Below are 19,696 nucleotides of genomic sequence, written 5' to 3' on the forward strand. Positions count from 1 at the left end.
TCTGCTTGCCCTGATTTTTTCCCCCTTTGGATCCTCTTTGCATAAGACTCAAAGGTGATAGTGAAAGAAGAGCTCTAACACTCTATCTTGACCTAAATTCACGTTCACAAAAACAAAGTTCAGTACAGCCCAAGCCTGGCTGACCCGAGCAGGAAGGCCACACACACTTCCCAAAATTCTACACAGCTCTGCAAAGCCTCCTTTCCGGAAAATCTCTTCAACCCCTTGGTCACATCATATCCTGGTGCCACTTGTTAAGTATGAGCACAGCTTGTGTTCACATCCTCTATATAAGAAAGTAAATCCAGCTCCATGCCTGCCCCACAGTGAGTTCATCCCACGTCTTCCTGCACACTGCCCACATCTACATTTATTCCAAAGAAAACTTTCATCAGACTTTACATTCAGTTTGAAAATAACGTATAACATGCTATGTTGAAGTTTATGAGCCTGACGGGTGACAGTCCAGGTACATCGCTTAAATAATACAAGCACTGTACAGTCTTTATTAGAACTCAGCTTTATTATGGCTTTTTAAAAAATAATTGTTAAAGTGCATTTTTTTTGAAAATCATTAGAGATAACATTTCTGGTAATTAATCAGTCAGTTTTGTATCGCCTTAGATCAGAAAAAGTCAAGTAAATACTAGGGGAAAAGAGTCAATTAGTTCAATTTCGATATGGCCATGTTATTTAAATATAACGTGAAACATCAGTGCTTCCCAAGCTTACACGTTAACTCCATCACATCATGTCCTATTTTAGTAATTTCTATGTGGTCCCAGACAAGATATAAATGGAATTAAACTCCAGTCAACAGCATCACCTGCCTTCACACGAGTAATACAGGGGTACAATGGGACAAGAATGCCCCCAAACCATGAGTGACAGAAAATAATACTGCAGTTCAGGATAAATTACAAGCTGTCATGCTCTGGTTCCAGCAAATGAGGATTGACTCCTTGCACAATCCAACTTTGGCTGATTCATGCTGAGGTCACAGTGACAAAGGGCAAGGTTATAGACACTGACAAAGGGAGCCCTAACAAGATGGCAGGGGTTTCCTTCAGAAACAAACACATCCAGAGGGTGTAGGAGCACAGTTCCATTTCACTCGAAACGTCAGGAAATCCTGTAAGAGCGTCTTCCGCTAGGCCTGCTGAGACCAGAGAAACCGATCGCATTTCTCAAGCATGCTTTGTATCAAGGCTCTGCAATCCCAAAGAAAGAAAACAAAACAAATTCAGGTGACTGCTCATTCTTCACAGAAACCTTAAAATCTACAAAGAATCACAGGAGTCAAAAGTTTGTGGAGCAAAAATCACAAGCACAATCAGTGATGAGGCAACAACCAGGAAACATCTCTCATTACCTTACAAGGGGATATGAAAAAGCTCCTACAGCAAAAATTATCATCATCAAATCGTTTTGACTTTCAAGTGGACAGAAGGATCTGGGCTGGTGGTGTATGAGGGTAAGTCACCTCCTGGGATGGCCCTAGCCGCCACGGAGCACTCGCTTCATTCAGCTTCCTGCTACCACATCCTGGGAGGCAGCAGAAGACAGATGAACGGCTTGAGTCCCTGGGACCCATGTAGGAAACCCACATGGAGCTCCTGGCTTCTGGCTTCATTCTGGCCCAAATCTGGTATCTGGGGTGTCAGAAAGCAGATGGAAGATCTCTCTTGTCACTCACTGTCTTTCAAGTAGATGAAAATAAACATTTTTTAAAGTGGACAGAGGACCTGAACAGGTATTTGTCCAAAGATGATATTCAAATGGTCAGCCAGTGTTTGAAAAGATGCTCAGCACCGCTCATTGGTACAAAATGCAAATAAAACCACGGTGTGATTGCTTCACATCCACTAGGCAGCCACTGTCTAAAAAAAAATGCTGGTGAGGATGTAGAGAAATTAGTAGATATGTAAGAAGATGCAGTCTCTACGAGAACATTATGATGGCTCCTCGAAAAATTAAAAATAGGGTTACCACAGGATCCAGCCAGTATTCCCCTTTGTGAGTATACACCCAAAAGAATTGAAATACAGGGTCTCAAAAGGTTATTTGTACACCTATGTTCATAGCAGCATTACACACAAAAGGCAAGAAGTGGGACCGGTCCAAAACAAAGTGTGATATATTCATACTAACAGCACTCGGACTCAAAAAGGAAGGCAATTCCGACACCAGCAGCAACATGGGTGACCCTCGAGGACCTCACACTAAGTAAAATAAGCCAGTCTCCAAAAGACAAACACTGTACGAGTCCTGTTAAATGAGGAATGTAGAACAGTCCAATTCCAGAAACAGAAATACAGTGGTGGTTGCCAAGGGCTGGGGAAGGAGGCGGAAGAGTAGTTGTTTAGTGAGCATGGATTCCAGTACAAGAGTCCTGCAGACTGGCTGCCCAACAGTGTGATGTGCTTAACAGCATTGAACGGAATTTAAAATGGTTAAAATGGCAAAGTGTATTTAATGTGCATTTTGTCACGATAAAAAATAAGTATCAAATAACAATTAAGTATCTAGCACCAATAACAGCGCCTTGGTTGTGACACTGACTGAATGATTACTCTAGCTTCTTCCTTCATTGCCTTAATCACCAGATGAGCTTTTGCCTCCTCATCTGTTATTGAGGGGTGGGGACTGGACAATGTCTACACTCTATCAACCTCTCCCAGTGGGTGAAACTCTACATTCTTAAGTAGCAAGGAGAGAGCAGAGCTGACTGCTCTTACCTCTGTCTTTTCTCAGCAATCCTCAGAATATCACAAGTCCTGGTAAACTTTTCCGACAACTCAAGGGCCAGCCCGCATTCCTGCAGCAGCGCCCAGGCCCGATCTGGGCCCACAGCCTTGGCTAACAGGAGTGCCACATTCTCCACAGTGATGGGGGAAGGCCCGTCGCTGAGACTCCCATGGAGTGACTCCTCGGGGGCTGGCCTCGTGCCCTTGTTCTGTATGAGGTGGAGAAGCAGCTTCCACTCCTCCACAGTCTCCGGGATCCAACCTGCATGTGTACATAGAAACAGCATTGCCATGGCAGCTCTGTGCACTGCCTGCACACAGGAGAGGCTCCGGCCATCCGCCATGAAAGCATACAAATATCCAATAAGCAACCTCCTCACCCTCATACAAAAGGTATATACTAGACACTGATGGGACAAATGGCTCATGAAAATCAGGGAGAAGCCATGAAATCAGCTTCAGAATCCTTTCACACAGTAATTACTGCAAACCATGCCAGGAACTGGCTAAGCTCTGATGAACCAAACAGGCTACCTCCCTGCACTGTGGCAGAGCTTATAGTCCGGTTAAGGTGACAAAACTCAAATAAACATGCATTCTACAAACCGCACTGAGAATTATGATGGAATAGAACAAGCAACCATTAGAGAGAATAGCGGGTTTTGTTTAGAGGCAGCAAGAAGGCTTTCATGAGGAAGTGACATTTAAGCAGAGCTAAAAGATGAGCTGTGCATGTGGGCAATATGATACACACACGGATCAGGGGCTCTGGGGAAGGAAGGGTGGAAGCTTGTCTTTCTGAAAAAAAGAAACGTGGAAGATCTGGGGACACAAGAAAGAACTTGGGAAGCTAAAGGAAATCTTAAAGAGCCTAAGGTGCAGGCTGGCACTGTGGTGTAGTAGGTTCGGCCTGCAGCACCAGCATTCATGTGTCCCAGCTACTCCACGTCCAATGTAGCTTCCTGCTAATGTGCCTGCACCCACATGGGAGACCCTGATGAAACTCCTGGCTTCACATTTGCCCAGCTCTAGACATCTAGAGTGTGAACCAGAGGATGGAAGATCTCTCTGTTCCTCTCTTTTTCTCTACAACTCTGCCTTTCAAATAAAAATAAGGAACTGTAAGGAGAGGAGAGGAGAGGAGATGAGAGGAGGAGAGAGGAGAGGAGAGGAGAGGAGAGGAGAGGAGAGGAGAGGAGAGGAGAGGAGAGGAGAGGAGAGGAGAGGAGAGGAGAGGAGAGGAGAGGAGAGGAGAGGAGAGGAGAGGAGAGGAGAGGAGAGGAGAGAAAAAAAAAAAAAAGAAAAAGGTATAAGGCACAAAAAGATGGTAATGCAGTGAGGATGGGTTCAGTGGACCTAGCTTGAAGACTGGATTTTATTCTAGGTTCAAGGCAAGCAGCTTTAAGAAACATATTTTGGATTTGGCAATGAAACCAACATGCCTTGAACAACAGTTGATATGTATCAGGAGGAAAAGTATCAAGAAAGGCTCCTATTTAATAGACCAGATGCTTATTACTAATAGTATTACATGAACAAAAAAAGTTTGGGAGCACTTTTATCTGGGAAGGAAGCATTTTAGGTGATATTTTCATAACGCTTCCAATTTTTCAATATTTTTCAATAACAAATATGACGCATTGTAACTTTCAAAAAACAATCATTTATCCTTAACTTTTCTTGTTCTATTTTTTAAAAGTATATGTATAGGAGGACCCAGTACGATGCACTAGTGGCTGGATCCTCAGGTTGCATGCACCAGAATCCCATATGGATGACGGCTAGTGTCCTGGCTGCTCCACTTCCCATCCAGCTCCCTGCTTGTGGCCTGGGAAAGCAGTCAACAATGGCCCAAAGCCTTGGGACCCTGCACCAGTGTGGGAGACCTACAGGAGGCTTCTGGTTCTTGGCTTCAGATTGGCTTAGCTCTGGCCATTACAGCCACTTAGGGAGTGAAACCAGTGGATGGAGGATCTTTCTGTCTCTCCTTCTCTCTGCCTTTCCAATAAAAATAAACAAATCTTTAAAAAATATATATATAGGAGCTATATAAATATATATATATATACGTAAATATATATATATATATAAACCTACCTCCTGGCCTGCTGGCTTCATTTGTGAAACCAGGCAGATCTGAGCTGTGCCACCAAAGGCTTTCCCTCCTCCGTTAACCGGCTTTCTTGCTTCCGTCCTGACTCTCCCTTTCCCACGCCCACAAGCTGGAAAGGGCTGGCGAGGGACTGTGGTCCGGCTTCTCCAGCAGCATCCCAAACACCCCAGCACTACCTGTCTGACTGCAGGATGGTCTCTCCCACCTCAGATGGAGTATGGCAAAGCCTGGCTTTCAGACCTAGACAGGCTGGCACTTGGCATAGTGATTAAGCCCCCACTTGAGATGCCTGCATCCCATAGCAGAGTACCCAGGAGCAGGGCCTGTTTCATCTCACTAGCTTTAATCTTTTATTACACAAAAAGCAAACTGATGCAGTAAAAAACACAGGAAAAGCAGTTTTAGGTTGGATTACAGTACTAGCTCTAGCATTTACTAGCTATGTGGCCTTGGGCCAACTAATTGTTCTTTCTGGGTCTCAGGTTTTTTTTTTTTAAAGATTTATTTATTTATACTGCAAAGTCAGATATATATTTAGAGAATAGGAGAGACAGGGAGGAGGATCTTCTGTCCAACGATTCACACTCCAAGTGACTGCAACAGCCGGAGCTGTGCTGATCCAAAGTCAGGAACCCAGAGCTCTTCTGGGTCTCCTATGTGGGTGAAGAGTCCCAAGGCTTTGGGCCATCCTCGACTGTCCTCCCAGGCCACAAACAGGGAGCTGGATGGGAAGCGGGGCCACTGAGATTAGAACCAGTACCCATATGGGATTCCAGCACATTCAAGGCGAGGACTTTAAGCCTTTAGGCTAATGTGCTGGGCCCTGGGCCTCAGTCTTAAATGCTGGAAAGGGGCAATAACAGTAACTATCCCAAGAGTCTTATCTCATTTAAAATAGAAAAACTATCTGTAGTTTATCAATTGTGATTTCATAACATACCAAATAGTAGATAAAAAAAAACTGAAAATCTGCCAAGCGGTTAGAATGAAACACATGACCACTGAACTGTTCACTACATTTCTTTACCGAAAAGTCTGGAATGATACTTTAGCCAAGAGTAAGCAGATGGGATTGACATACCATTGTCCCCTTCCATCAGGCTCATATCATTCAGATGCACGATGTTGATGAAGGCCTCCCGTCTTCTCTCCAGCTCCAAACAGAGAGTAAGATAGCCAGGCCAGAAACTTGGAAGAAATCAAAATCAAAGAAAGGACTCAAAGGCAATGAATGTGCCTGGAGCTGCACTGTCTGAAACAGTAGGCAGCAGGCACACCTGGCTTTTCATGCTGAAATTAATTAAAAGTAAATAAAATGTAAATGCCAGTTTTTCGGTTGATGCATCACATTTTAAGGACTCAGAGGCCACATGTGGCTAGTGGCTACCAAATTTGACAATGTACAACATTTCCATCACCATTGAATGTTCTATTAGATAACTGTGATCTAGAGTATTTAAGCAGAAAAAAAAGCTAACAATAAACACTGACATTTGCAACCAAGTGCCCAGCCTGATGCACTTTTAAGCTTTAAATACTTTGTAAACTTTAAGACTCAATACCAAAGTAGCATATTTCTTCTCCAAATACACAAAGTATAGAAGTTCTCTTGGATGCTTCCTTGCCTTCATTGTCTACATCCAGTACCAACAAATCCTGCTGTATTTTCCTGTGACCTTTCTCTTGCATGTGCTTCTTTGACTGTGCTACTGGCCATCAAAGCGCTCACACATGAAATACTTACTGCAACAGATTCCTAGCTGGTCTTTCTCCAGTCTGGTATATCTAATAATAGCCATGAACTCAAGAAAGTTCTACTTTCATTTTATAATTACTACACCAAAAAGTCCAGAAGGGTCTCTACTGATAACTAAATTCTTCTGACCAGGTGCCAAGACCCTGCAGGATCCCATTACCCATACTTGACCAGTCTTCACTGCACCAGTGAACAAGACTGTGTCTAGTGCTTACCACTGTACCAATTAGACACTAAGAGAAAAAACAACAGACACAGGATTATAATCCAGGTAGAGCTGTAAAATACTGCCAAGCAGTAAATAACCGACACAAATGCAAAGTGGATAATAAGCCATGTCAGTTTTCAGGTCCTTCCTCTTTTATCTGACACCCCTGCCTTCTGGTTCCTTTACACAAATCCTCCCCGTCTCTCGGGGCTACCTCACAATCTCACTTCCTCCCTGCTTCCTTCCCCAGAAGTTCTACTGAGTCCATGCTAGTCAATCGCCTCAAAAATCCTGTATCAGCTGTAACTGGTGCTTAATTAAGCACCATCAACATGTCTGAGAACTGGGGCAGGTTACTAAGCAAATAGTTGCAAAGAATTAGCAAGGGCCAATCTCTGCTATTAAAAATATATGCAAAATTTAGCAGGAAACAGATGTTCACTATTAGTTACAATAAAAAGCTATATTTACTTTTGTGCAGCAAGGAGAATTTCAGAATGATAAAGCACATCAATTCAGGCACTTAACTCTGAACCCTTAACTGAAATGACTATTTCAGCTTTAGCCTCTAAAAAAGTTCTTACTTACCCACAAGTCCTACAAATGTCAGTCATTTTCTCTTTGGTTGCAAAATCTGCAGGAAGTTTAATTAGAAGAAGTATTAGCTGACTGTAACCCCAGGAAAACAAGTGTGAATGAGGCCTGTGAAATGAAAAACACAGCTGTGAAGTTTAGCTCCAGAAAGTGCTTACTAGGCATCAAATAGAAGAGACTATAACCCACTGTTACATTTTTTACATTTTTTTAATATAACCTGCTCATCTTTAAAAGTCAGATGTTTTAGACAATTGAAAGCAAAAGAGGAGATAAGCCTAAAAATCGCATTGCTCACAGCCAGCCACGGCATATCCTTCCAGGCCGCATGTCTAGGTGTGTGGGGGCTTTTCCAAAGATGCTCTGGGAGGGAAACAGGCTCATTCCTGATTCAAGTGTCAGGATGCCTTTTTAATGAACTCTTTAAAAGTTGAATGTAGAAATCCCTGGACAAATCATTAGGAACACAAACACATACATCCACCTGCACACACTTCTCTCCTCGTGAGCTCATGAAAGAGTTCAAGGGTCAATTTAATGTCTCTTGAGTCATGCATTAATATGCATTTTTAAAAAGGAATCATCAGATTCCTGTAACACAAATATTCAGAATCACTAAGAAATTCACTCAGTATATCGTCACCACAATTTGGGTTAGTCTCTTCCATAGTTATTCCAAAACTAAGCCCAGAATATGATATGTGAATAAACTAGATCCATTCCAAAGGAACTAGAGCTTAGTCCTTTGCAAGATGTTTTTTTTTTCCATACCTGGGATAGCCTTCATCATCCATGGTGCTTGTGCTTGGTGGAGCATTATGGGATAGAGCCAAAAGCAGCCAATCCAGTCTTAAAGACTCTGGTTGTAGAAGGGACTCAAGGAAGAATGACCTAAGAGAAAGTTGGGGAGAAAGATCAACAATCTTCATTCTGAGAAAGGAAACATAAACGTGGAGTGTGGGGACAAAGGTTGGATCTAACAGTTAAGACCCTGGGCAAGATGCTCATATTTTATATTTGAGCATCTGGATTTGAGGCCTAGCACCAATCTCAATTCCAGTTTCTACTAATGTACATGCTAGGAGCCAGCAGGCAACAGCTCAAGTCCGCTGAAGCCACTGTGGGAGATCTGGATTGAGGTTTTGGCTTCAACCTGGCTCAAACCCAGCCTTTGTGGAGATGTCAACCAGTGGATAGGAGCGCTTTCTACCTGCTTTGCTGTCTCTCTGTTTTTCAAAAAAAGGAATACATTTAAATCAGTAAGTTTTAAGTGTGAGAAGGGTGAGTACAGTTTAATTAAGAGATCAATAGAGCAGATGCAATAACTTAAAAACTCTTTCGCTACAAATGCATAGAGATGCTGGTGAAATAAGTCTTCTATATGAATGCCTGAGCTTTAAGATAAGGAAATGCCACAGGATCACAAAAAAACAATTAAAAACAGAGAGACAAAAACCCACATAGCAAATGTGATCTTATCAGAGGAAGCAGGAGAGGGGGAAGTCAGCAGTCTATTAACAAAGGGGCACAGGTGTTCCAGGGACATGTGGAGATAGGAAATGAAGCAGTAGTCAAAAGGAAAAGAGCTGGAACTAAGAGTGAGCCACAAAAAGTTCAGACCTTGTTCATTAAAGGGTGGCAGTAAATCCAGTCACCAATGGAGACAATAAAAAGCTTATACTGGTCATAGCCTAGACCCTAAATGAAGGGCTTAAATTTCTTTTAAAGACTTGTTTTTATTTGAAAGGCAGATTTTACAGAGAGAGGAGAGAAAGAAAGAGGGGACTTTTATCTACTGCTTTACTCCCTAAATGGCCACAATGAGCTGATTTGAAACCAGAAGCTTCTTCCATGTCTCCCACATACGTGCAGAAGCTCAAGGACTTGAGCCATCCTCCGTTGCTGTCCTAGGTTATAAGAGGGAGCTCAACTGGAAGTGGAGCAGCCGGGACACGAATCAGCATCCATATGGGATGCTAGCACCACAAGTGAAGAACTGGCCTGATGTGTCACAGCACAAACCCCAAGGGGCTTAATGTTACACTGATGACCTAAGAGTTCCTGAGAGGAAGGGAAAAGAAGTGTGAGAGGTGTATATTTGTATGTGAGCTATGAAGTGTGGCAGGACGGTGCTAGACTGCTGGACCTCATTTTTCATAGCATGTGCCTCAACCCTACAGTTATCAACAGTAAAAATGTGACACCTTATCAAAGAGAAGCAATGCCCTGTCAAAAGAAAGAGATGTCGGCAAACACAGCCTTCTCACCGCTGATCCTCAGGCCGTGATTTCACCAGGCTGTCTAGATAGGCCAAAAACTGAGTTGGACTGTGGTGACACAGCTGCATGATATCCGAAGGCAAGATGGATGGGTAAAACCTGATCAATGATCGAAGAGCAGATTCCCCAAACTTCTCATACAACCTGTATTTAAAAGCAATAAGACTCGTTTGTCTCCAGCAATGAGATCTATAACTTCATAGAAATATTAATAAATATACTAACAAGAAGCTGCCTGATATGCCAATGAGTGAAACTTCAGAGACTAAGGTACAAAACCAACACATGTGCTTGTGCTTATAGAACCAACATTTAGAACAACCTACCGGGAAGCATAGGCCACCAACAGAGGACTATCACAAGGAACTGAGTCATCTAATAACTTCAGTCTTGTTGGGAGATCTCCTTCTTCCATCCCTACATATGTCGGATTGGAACTTGCCATTTCTGAAAGGTAAAGCACATCCTTTTTATCTCTTACTTGCAAATATTCAACCCATGAACACAATCATTTGGCAGTCATTAGTCACAGACGTACTGTGTGCACCCAATATGGGCAATCCAACATTTCTTAAGTGTTATAGGAGAAATCATAAAAAAGACCATTAATAAAAAAACAACATACAATTTCTACCTTTAATGACCTTAAAAGATTGATAGGCAAAAACATTAAACTGTTTAATAAAATAAAGGAACAGATAACAAATACAAAGTGACCATTGTATTACCCTTGGAAAAAATCACTATTGGGCTACACACACACACACACACACACACACACACACACACACACACACACACACAATCATAAGCTGTACTTACCATCTTTGTCAAACTATGCAGATTTTTCCTAGATCTAATACCACTATTACATCTTTTAGAATCTAATCAATTAAATTTGATACAATTAATTTTATTAAAAACATCAGTTTAGCAAATATTCATTCCCTGAAGAATGACCTGATTTGGGGAAAAGTCAAAAGCTTTTTAACACTAAGGCTGCCAAATAAAAGTAAGCAAGGGATCCAGTTAATACAATTTATGGTTAAAAAAAAAATAAAAAAATAATCTGAAGTTAAAAGTTTTTTGTTTTCGTCCAAGTAGCTTTTAATTAGCTCTGAAAATAAATCCCAAAGAATAATTACAAAAGCTGTCTTCCATAATTACAACAATGGGATCTGTTCTCTAAAAGGTTCTGAAAAGCTAACCATGGCTTTGTGATACATTTGTTTTTAAAAACATTGCTGGCATATATGTGTGGCACAGTGGGTTAAGTTACCGTATAGAACATTAGCAGCCATATGGAGGCTTTTGCTTTGGGTCCTGCTGATGTGCATCCTGGGAGGCAACAGCCGATGCCTGAAGGGGCTGCAGCCCTTAACTCACATCGGAAAACCACACAGAGCTCCTAGCTTGGCCCAGGTCAGGCCCAGCTGTAGCAGATACTTGGGGGATGAACAATGGATTAAGGATCTCATTCTTTGTTATTACAAATAAAGTTCCTTAAAGTCACTTTTTGGTTCCAGTCTCATTGTTTCCCATTTGATTATTTCAGGCAATAAGTACCTAAGAAATTCAGAGGAGACCATCATTTAGAGCAGGAGGGGTAGAGGGAAGTTTTATGACTGGGTTAGCTCTAAGCTAGATTATCCACCTAGATTCAAGCAAGTGGCTACATCACCTCAAAATGCCCACCACACCTGCTCTCAGTAGCACAGGTAACAAGTAACAACCACACCTTAGGCTGATGGAGACTATTCTGCTATTCTCCTGTGATCAGGGTTGGGTGTGATCATAAAGACACATTTACAGTACGTAATAATGTCACACATTCGCACATATTTGAAAATAAATAATTTGTTTGCTATTTCACATTCAAATAAATTATCACAACTCAGACACCAAAAATCATTTCTTAGGTTTTTAACTGCTGCATGTAAATTGAAGAACTGAAACTACATATAACATGAAAATGTTTCTCCATCTGTGGTTATTTGCTTTTAGCATTGAATAAAATGCTTGCATCAGTCTGAATCAATGATTGGAAACATAGCATCTGTTACTTAAACAAATGTTGGAGTAAGAAAATCTAGATTATGTTGCTGCTCAAAATGCTAGCATTCCATATCAGAGTGTTGGTTGAGTCCCAGCTGCTCCACTTCCAACCAACCTTCCAGTTAAAGCATCTGTGAAGACAGAAGATGCTGGCCTGAGTGCTTGAGCCCCATCCACCCATGCAGGAGATCTAAATGGAATTCTTGGCTCTTGGCTTCAGTCTGGCCCAGTCTTGGCAGTTGAGGTAGATCTTTTGGGGAGTAAATCAGCAGATGGAAGATGGATGGATGGGTGTGTGTGTGTGTGTGTGTGTGTGCGCGCGCGCCTCCCCCTCTCTCTCACTCTGATGCTCTACCTTTCAAATAAGTAATTAAAAAGAAAAAGAAAGTCTGCCTCTTCAGAAACATAGGATGAGAGCAGTAGTAGAGAGGGTAGTTTCTGTGACCTTCACTCAAGTCCAAAGCAGACCCAGATGGCTGTGCACCAAAGTCTCTGGGGCAAATATCAAACTTTTCATATTCATTCTCGTCCTCCTGGCCATCCATAGATCACAATTCCCAGGCCCCTTTGCAGTTACGGGTACTGTGATAAAATTTTTACCATTGGAATGTAAAGGAAGGCAAGAAAGCTGCTACCAGGCAGACCTCTAAGACACATGTCCACATGCTTTCCACTGGACACAGTTACTCAGCCTCAACCACAGCCCACAGGGAGGACAGAGCTTAAAATAATGACAAGAACTTGGAATTCTGAACTGTCTACCATATGAGAGAGAGCTGCCACTGATTTGCAACACCCGTTCTGGGGTATTATGAGTGAGAAGTAAACCTCTACCTGAGTTACTGCCACAGGAGGTATTCATTACAGCAATTAAGATTATTCAACTATTGTTACTTTGCAGTGCTTCAGTCTCCCCATCTATAAAATGGGATAGACAATTACAAGGACAGAATGAGACGATGCCTGGAAAGCATTTAACTGGCACACAATGAAGTACTCAGGGCTGGAAAATAGTAATCATTAGTCTGCACATCTAGAGACACTTCTAGAACCAAATCACTAGATACCGAAAAATTAACCATTATTTATTTTCTTTTGATCTTTTAATTTATTTGTATTGGAAAGGCAGATTTACAGAGAGAAGATATGGGAAGATTTTCCGTCTGCTGGTTCACTTTAAGCGGTTACAATGGCTGCAGCTGAGCCAATCCAAAGCCAAGAGCCAGGATGCTCTTCCAGGTCTCCCACACATGTGCAGGGTCCCAAGGCTTTGGGCTGTCCTTCACCACTTTCCCAGGCCACAAGCAGGGAGCTGGAAGGGAAGTGGAGCAGCCAGGACATGAACTGGTGCCCATATAGGATCCTGGCACTTGCAAGTAGAGGACTTAGCAACCAGGCCATCATGCCAAGCCCTATATTTCTATCTCAGTAAGATAAGTTCTCATTTATCTACACTTATAAAGCATTCTATTTTTAATCCCTACTACTCCAACACTGTTATATCATTTTCTGAATGTGACTGTGAGAAAAAAATTTTTTTAATTCGTTTATAATAGCTTGCAAATTAAACTAACGTTTAAAAAAATATTTATGGGCCTAGTACAATAGCCTAACAGCTAAAGTCTTTACCTTGTATGCACCGGGATCCCATATGGGTGCCAGTTCTAATCCCGGAAGCCCCACTTCTCATCCAGCTCCCTGCTTGTAGCCTGGAAAAACAGTGGAGGACAACCCAAAGCCTTGGGACCCTGCACCTGTGTGGAAGACCCGGAGGAAGTTCCTGGCTCCTGGCTTTGGATTGGATCAACTCCGGCCTTTGCAGTCACTTGAGGAGTGAACCATTGGGCGGAAGATCCTCCTCTCTGTCTCCCCTCCTCTCTGTATATTTGCCTTTCCAACAAAAATAAGTAAATCTAATATATACATATATATATATTTACAATTAAAAAAATGAATAGAAAACAAAACAAAGAGTTAACCAAAACGGGTAATTTTCTGTTAAGTATCTTCTGTACTGAATTCTATCCTTAATAACGGCATTCTGATCATTACCTTTCAGTCCTGTAATAAAAGTATCCCAAACACAAGGGGTGCTGGCATAACTAAGCTTGATGCTCTCCTTTGCTCTTTTCAAGTCCAAGAGAAAAAAATACTTCTTCAGGAAGTGACAAGCCAGAGAATGTTCAGGAGAGCACTGCCACAGGTTATGATCCTCAGGCCCACCTGGGCTTCGGAGCTTGGAATTCAGTACATTCAGTTCCAAACACAATGTTGTCAACTCAGCCAGGTCTTTCTGAAGAGTGTGGGGTATGGAGCAGGGAGTGTGCACTTGGAACAAGCCATCCTGTGGCTCCTGCAGATGATGCACAGGCTCACATTCCACCTGAGCAGCCGTTTCTTCATGACCTAAAGAGTCCCCTTGTTCTTCTGCATTATCTTCGTCCAGCACTCCCTTTTCTGACTCAGTAGGCAGTGGCACATCCTGGTTCAATGTCATGGATGAGTTGCCAGCATCTGCAACACCCGAGAAGTCCTTCGTGGCAAATGTGTTTTCTAACTTTGAAAGCCACTCCTGTAAAACCACTCCCAGAGATCTGGGCTCAAACAAAACCAGGGGGTCCTGTAGCTGGGTCCTATATAAAATAGACAAGTATGAAGCGTATGTTTAATATTAAACATAAATCTAACCAACGTGGTATACTCATCTGGAATGTTACCTTTCAACCCTTAAAATAACATTAACAGTGCATTATTTTACTAATTCTTGGGACCATTACTGCTGATCTCAGACAGTCTTCTCCCCATTCATTATGAAATTTGCTCATTCGGACTCACATGGCTGCTGCTGTGGCTGCTTTAAGCTCGTGGAACATGTCTTCTTCAGGAGGCTGACTAGGTATCTCTTTTTCTTTCCTAGAAGAGGGTGAGAAGTAAGAGCAAAATTCACAAGAGTTACAGGGGATCAAGACAAAGATTTCTAAGCACCTGCTAAATTGTACTAGGATTGTATTAAACTGCCAGATACAGACAGAGGAGGCTGCAAAGCAGTCCATGGGCCCATGGTGAGAAAGCTTAAGTCAGAGCAAGCTCTGATTAGGAAGAAAGGCAAGCAAACAACAAAGTGTAACACAAAACACAGAACGCTGACTAATGAAATGAAAGGGCAGCACCTCCCAAGCGTACCGTACAGCAGGAGAGAAGGAGTGATTACTTTTTCCTTCTTCTTTTTTTTTTAGGTTTATTTGTTTATTGATGTTACAAAAGCAAGAGAGTTGCAGAACCATGTTGACCGCAAAATAGGATGGAGATGGATGGGGGTGGGAGGGAGGTGGGTGAGGGAAAAGCCCCTGCCAGGAGTAATTACTCCAACTAGGCAATCAAGAGAAGATTTCTGTGGAGCTGGTATTTACAGCACCAAAAAGAAGAAGAAGAAAAAAAAAACAGAAAGAAAAGGCAGAATGCTCCAGGTGGAAAATATGATTCAGCAGGAAGAAAGGCAGTGAGATGTCAAAAGACACACCTCCTCTCTGCCAGGACTGGAGTTCAGTGTGTTTAGAAAGATAAGGTTAGAAACGTGGGTTAGGGTCAGACTGGTGAAGGCTGCCATAAGTACCATGCCAGAAAACCTGTGCTTTTCTGTATGAACATTTGGCTTCACTAACTTGTCCTGAGAATAACACACCCTTTATTTTATCTGACTGCCGAGACACTTGGTGCCTGAGTGTGGGTCTCTCCCAACACCTGGGCAACTGCTGGCTGAGGGTTGGCTCTACTGCTCAGAACCCCTGAACCAAGACAAGGCAGAGCACAAATGAACAACATCCTTCACACTCCATTAGACCAAGGGCCCTGCTTAAACTGTGCTGCACAAGGACCAGACCACCAGCATGTCTTGGAAAGGTACATGACAAGGCACCAGCACTAACAGTTTGACTGCTTTCCTCATTGCCTAAAGAGCTCCCTTTCTTGCTCAGTATCTTCACCCATTCCAATTTTCCTTTTTAAATCCATCAAGCAGCAGTATATTCTTTTTTTGTCTTTTTTTTTTTTTTGTCTTTTTTATGCTTTTCTTATGTCATTGCTACTGGCCTATCACCTAGCGCCAAGTGGACCCATGGGGAGAAGTGATTGGTGGAGAACGATATAAAAGTAGCCGTTGTAAAAGCTGGGACGGACAGACAACGATGAGGAGGAGAAAGACGGAGAGACTAGGATGGAGAAAGACGGGATGGGGAGGAGAAGGACGGGCGGGAAGAAGGGTGGCGGAGAGAGGGCTGGAAAAACGGTACAGAAGTAGTAAGACCTAAGTTCAGGGACAAAAACGGAAAAATGCAGCAGAAAACGGGGACAAGAATGAAGAAGGGTTGCAGAGAGAGGGCTGGAAACGCGGCAGAGGAAAGCTAAGGCCAATGGAGAAAGGGGCAGCAGAGAAAAGGGTTTAAACACAGCTGCTTTTGGCAGTGAAGGGTCCGGTTGTGGTTCTGGCTTTTCCCAGACCCTCCAGAGTGTGCCTCAGCATTTTAGTGTCACTGCTGGGCGGCGGCAAACTGTAATCTTGTAGTAAAGAGGCTGTGCATGGGAACGATGGAGAAAGGAACCAAACTTGTCCTAAGGTGCTCTTTGTCTTAATAGATTTGTTACGGACTGATACACTGTTTTTCAAGACTGTGAGATCCACGGCTTTTTTCCGAGTTGCACAAACAAGCTTCAGTGAGTGGGGTCATGCATGTCCCTTCACTAGATCACCATCTGTGGCTTTCTTCCAACTGACAGCTGACTCCTCTAGACCTCACCCAGGATTAACACAAGAGCTTACTCAGTGTCTTCTTCCTTTGGACAGGAAACAGAACTCACATCCTCTTCACATGACTGCTCCTCAGCCCTGGGTTCAGGTCTCACTTTCAGGTCAGGGCTGGTGTGAAGGGTACCAATCTTCTCAGTAGTTTTACGCACAAACGTAGAAACGCTGCAAAGCAAATACCAAAACGCTCACACGAAAAAAATCTCATTACTGTCAGGAATGAAAAAATTAGTACTTGCTATTTTTCTGTTCCTATCAGTCCTAAGAAGGCAGCTTAATAAAGCACAACTGAATAAAAGGAAACATTCTATTTACAGCAGCTTCTCCAATTAATCACATACTTCACATAAGGCCCAAGTGAAATATAATGAGTCCCTTCATTTACTAAATTGCCCCGAGAAATCAATGATTCAAAGCTGAAGAAAATTCCTTCCACTTTAGTTATGTCTATAATATTTCTGTCGACACATGTGATCATCAGCCCCATGCTGAGCAGAGAATAACAAAGAATTTCTTCATCACATTCAGCACCCAGTGGTCACAATACACACTGCTTAACAGCAAAGCTTCTGCAATAAAACTCAGATAAGCAGTTTATAAGCCATGCAAAGTCCTCTCTCTCAAACTCAAATGCCAGTCTTGAAGAGGAGAATGAAAATAATACTGAAAACTCTTCAATTCTGAGCCCAGAGACAGAGAGACCAAGAAACAATGAAATAAACAGGTTATTCCCAACATGGATGAAGAAAAAACAGATTTAAAATGTTTGGTTCTGTTCGGAGGGAGAGAACATTTACATCTGTTAAAGCCTCAGCCGCACAAAGGAAGCTGAATGGCTCCAGGTGGAAACGAGAAGGTCACAGTTCTCAGGCTCTCTGAGAAACAGTGAACTGTTCAGAGGGGACAAGAGAAATAACTTCAAAACTTTCCTTTTCTCATTTACAGTATCTCAATTCTCAGCAAAGAAAATCCTAAGGTGACAACATAAATAAAATAAATAAAATTAAAAATGAAATTAAGTGAAAGGCTAATTGATTTACCTTTCTTTGACAGCCTGAAGAGACACAAGAGGAGATGGAGAACGAAATGATAATGGAATGCCGAAGGGGAGAAAAGTTTCATTCTTATCTGTATCAAACATCACTGGAACATGAAAAACATTGTCTAATGAATGGAATTGGGGGAAGAGAAACAAAAACTAATCACATGGACAGTTTTTAACCATTAAAGGAATTCTGAAATGAACAAACTAAAGGAAATGAAGAGTTCAGTACCAAAAATCACAACTAACTCAAACAAATGGGCAGAACACAGGTTTACACGATGCACAGGATGGCTGATTCACATAACACAGTCAGGGAGCTCTCTTCCTTGGCCTACTCACCCTAGATCCCTGTAAGTCAAAAAAGAAGTTGACACACTCTACCAATGTCTTCTTAACAATTCAGTCACAGGAATACTCAAATGGAAAAGAGAAGTCATTGGCCCCCAAAACTGTAGTAATTTCTCATTTCTGATTTGGCTAGTCAAGATAAAATCTGTTCTATCTTAAACTTTCCAGCATTTTGATGTATGATCAAAATTCGACATTTTCTCAATGTTAGTTCCAATATGGGGGGGCAGGGAGCGGAAGGGAAACCCATTCTTCCAGTGGTGAGCAGATTTATAGATTTGGATGGAAACTGCATCAGAATGTGAAAAGGGATCAACAACTTGCTTAAATCTTACGTGCAAGTCAACCCTGGGAACGAAAACTCACAGAGAATAACTTTCACGTCAGCCACCCCCACAGTCATCACCTTCGTGTCCCTGTGAGCCACTGTACAGGTCTGGCCGCTCCTCCTCCTGAGGTGAGGTGAATTCTTTAAGTCTCTCATCTTCTGACAGGGTTTGGCTGTGAAGGGAGCAGGAGTCTTCATCTGACTGACTGCCTCTTCTACTGCTAATGACACGATAAATACCAGAGTCCAATATGCTGAAACTTTCCTAAAAATGAATTTAAAAACTTCAGGTAAAACTTTCCTTTGTAATACAGTACACCTTTTTTAGAGAAAAATGCTAAAGTAGTAAATCAAGGGCAACACACAAGCCTCATGAGAACAAACTGATGAGCAGCGCTTTGATGCTTGACAGCTGGGTGACTTGGTGCTCCCAGCAGATGCTGTCATGTTGATCCAGCTTGTTTTCATAACATGCAGTGGTGGTGATGGGGATTAAATGAGATAACCCTGAGTTGTGAGAAGCATCTAAAATCAAGTGCTAGGACTAACATAACTTATGCTGGAGGTTGTACAAACTACAAAGACAAAATCTGATGTATCGCTAAGACACAACATGAACAAAGCTTTCATATAGCAATCTAATCCTGGTCCCCCAAAAATGGACCAGATAAAATGGAAGACATATTTTGGGGTCCTAGTGATAAATGAATACAACCTGAAGTGGAAAAATACTACTCTATAACACAACACTTTTAGAAGCGAAAAAATCAGGGCAGGCATTTGGCACAGGAGTTAAGATGGTGCTTCAGAGCCCAGTGTAATAGCCTAGCAGCTAAAGTCCTCACCTTGCACACACCATGATCCCATATGGGTGCCAGTTCTCATCCTGGCAGCCCTGCTTCTCATCCAGCTCCCTGCTTATGGTCTGGGAAAGCAGTGGAGGACAACTTAAAGCCTTGGGACTCTGCACCCATGTGGGAGACCCAGAAGAAGCTCCTGGCTCCTGGCTCCTGGCTTTGGATTGGCTCAGCTCTGGTAGTTGCAGCCATTTGGGAAGTGAACCATCATTGGATGGAAGATCTTCCTCTCTGTCTCTCCTCATCTTAGTATATCTGACTTTCCAATAAAAACAAATAAGTCTTTAAAAAAATGCTGCTTCAAACACCTGCATCCCACGTAAAAGTGCCTGGGCCCACGCCCTGACTCTGCATCTGATTCCAGCCCCTTGATACTGCGTATCTTGGGAGACAGCAGAAGATGGTTAAAGTACTCGGTCCTTGCCATCCACACGGGAGGCCAGTATTGAATCCCAGCCTCACCCTGTATGTTGCAGTTATCTGAGGAATGAATCATCAGATGGAAGATCTCTCCTTGTCTCACTCTCTCTGAATTTCAAATCAATAAAAATGTAGAGATGGAATA

The 19,696-nt window shown here is 42.4% G+C and overlaps 1 protein-coding gene across 2 annotated transcripts in view; it reads right to left on the reverse strand.

Moving 5' to 3' along the window:
• Positions 1 to 596: 596 nt before the first annotated feature.
• Positions 597 to 19,696, reverse strand: part of HPS5 (HPS5 biogenesis of lysosomal organelles complex 2 subunit 2) — a 48,821-nt gene continuing 29,721 nt past the window's right edge. Inside the window, exons 13-24 of one of the 2 annotated variants that reach the window (XM_040988470.1) lie at positions 18,353 to 18,539; positions 17,594 to 17,696; positions 16,569 to 16,718; positions 14,588 to 14,665; positions 13,805 to 14,385; positions 10,024 to 10,144; positions 9,686 to 9,841; positions 8,190 to 8,309; positions 7,413 to 7,526; positions 5,942 to 6,048; positions 2,739 to 3,009; positions 597 to 1,211 (exon numbers count right to left, since the gene is read on the reverse strand). In XM_040988470.1, the coding sequence (XP_040844404.1) occupies positions 1,151 to 1,211; positions 2,739 to 3,009; positions 5,942 to 6,048; positions 7,413 to 7,526; positions 8,190 to 8,309; positions 9,686 to 9,841; positions 10,024 to 10,144; positions 13,805 to 14,385; positions 14,588 to 14,665; positions 16,569 to 16,718; positions 17,594 to 17,696; positions 18,353 to 18,539 (2,049 nt within the window). In that variant the 3' untranslated portion in view covers positions 597 to 1,150. Of the gene's footprint in view, positions 1,212 to 2,738; positions 3,010 to 5,941; positions 6,049 to 7,412; positions 7,527 to 8,189; positions 8,310 to 9,685; positions 9,842 to 10,023; positions 10,145 to 13,804; positions 14,386 to 14,587; positions 14,666 to 16,568; positions 16,719 to 17,593; positions 17,718 to 18,352; positions 18,540 to 19,696 lie in introns of both variants that reach the window. The other variant, XM_040988469.1, reaches the window with a different exon arrangement.

Source organism: Ochotona curzoniae, unplaced genomic scaffold (assembly GCF_017591425.1).
Source record: "Ochotona curzoniae isolate NIBS_2020 unplaced genomic scaffold, NIBS_Ocur_1.0 contig_4877, whole genome shotgun sequence".
NCBI classification, from domain to species: domain Eukaryota; kingdom Metazoa; phylum Chordata; class Mammalia; order Lagomorpha; family Ochotonidae; genus Ochotona; species Ochotona curzoniae.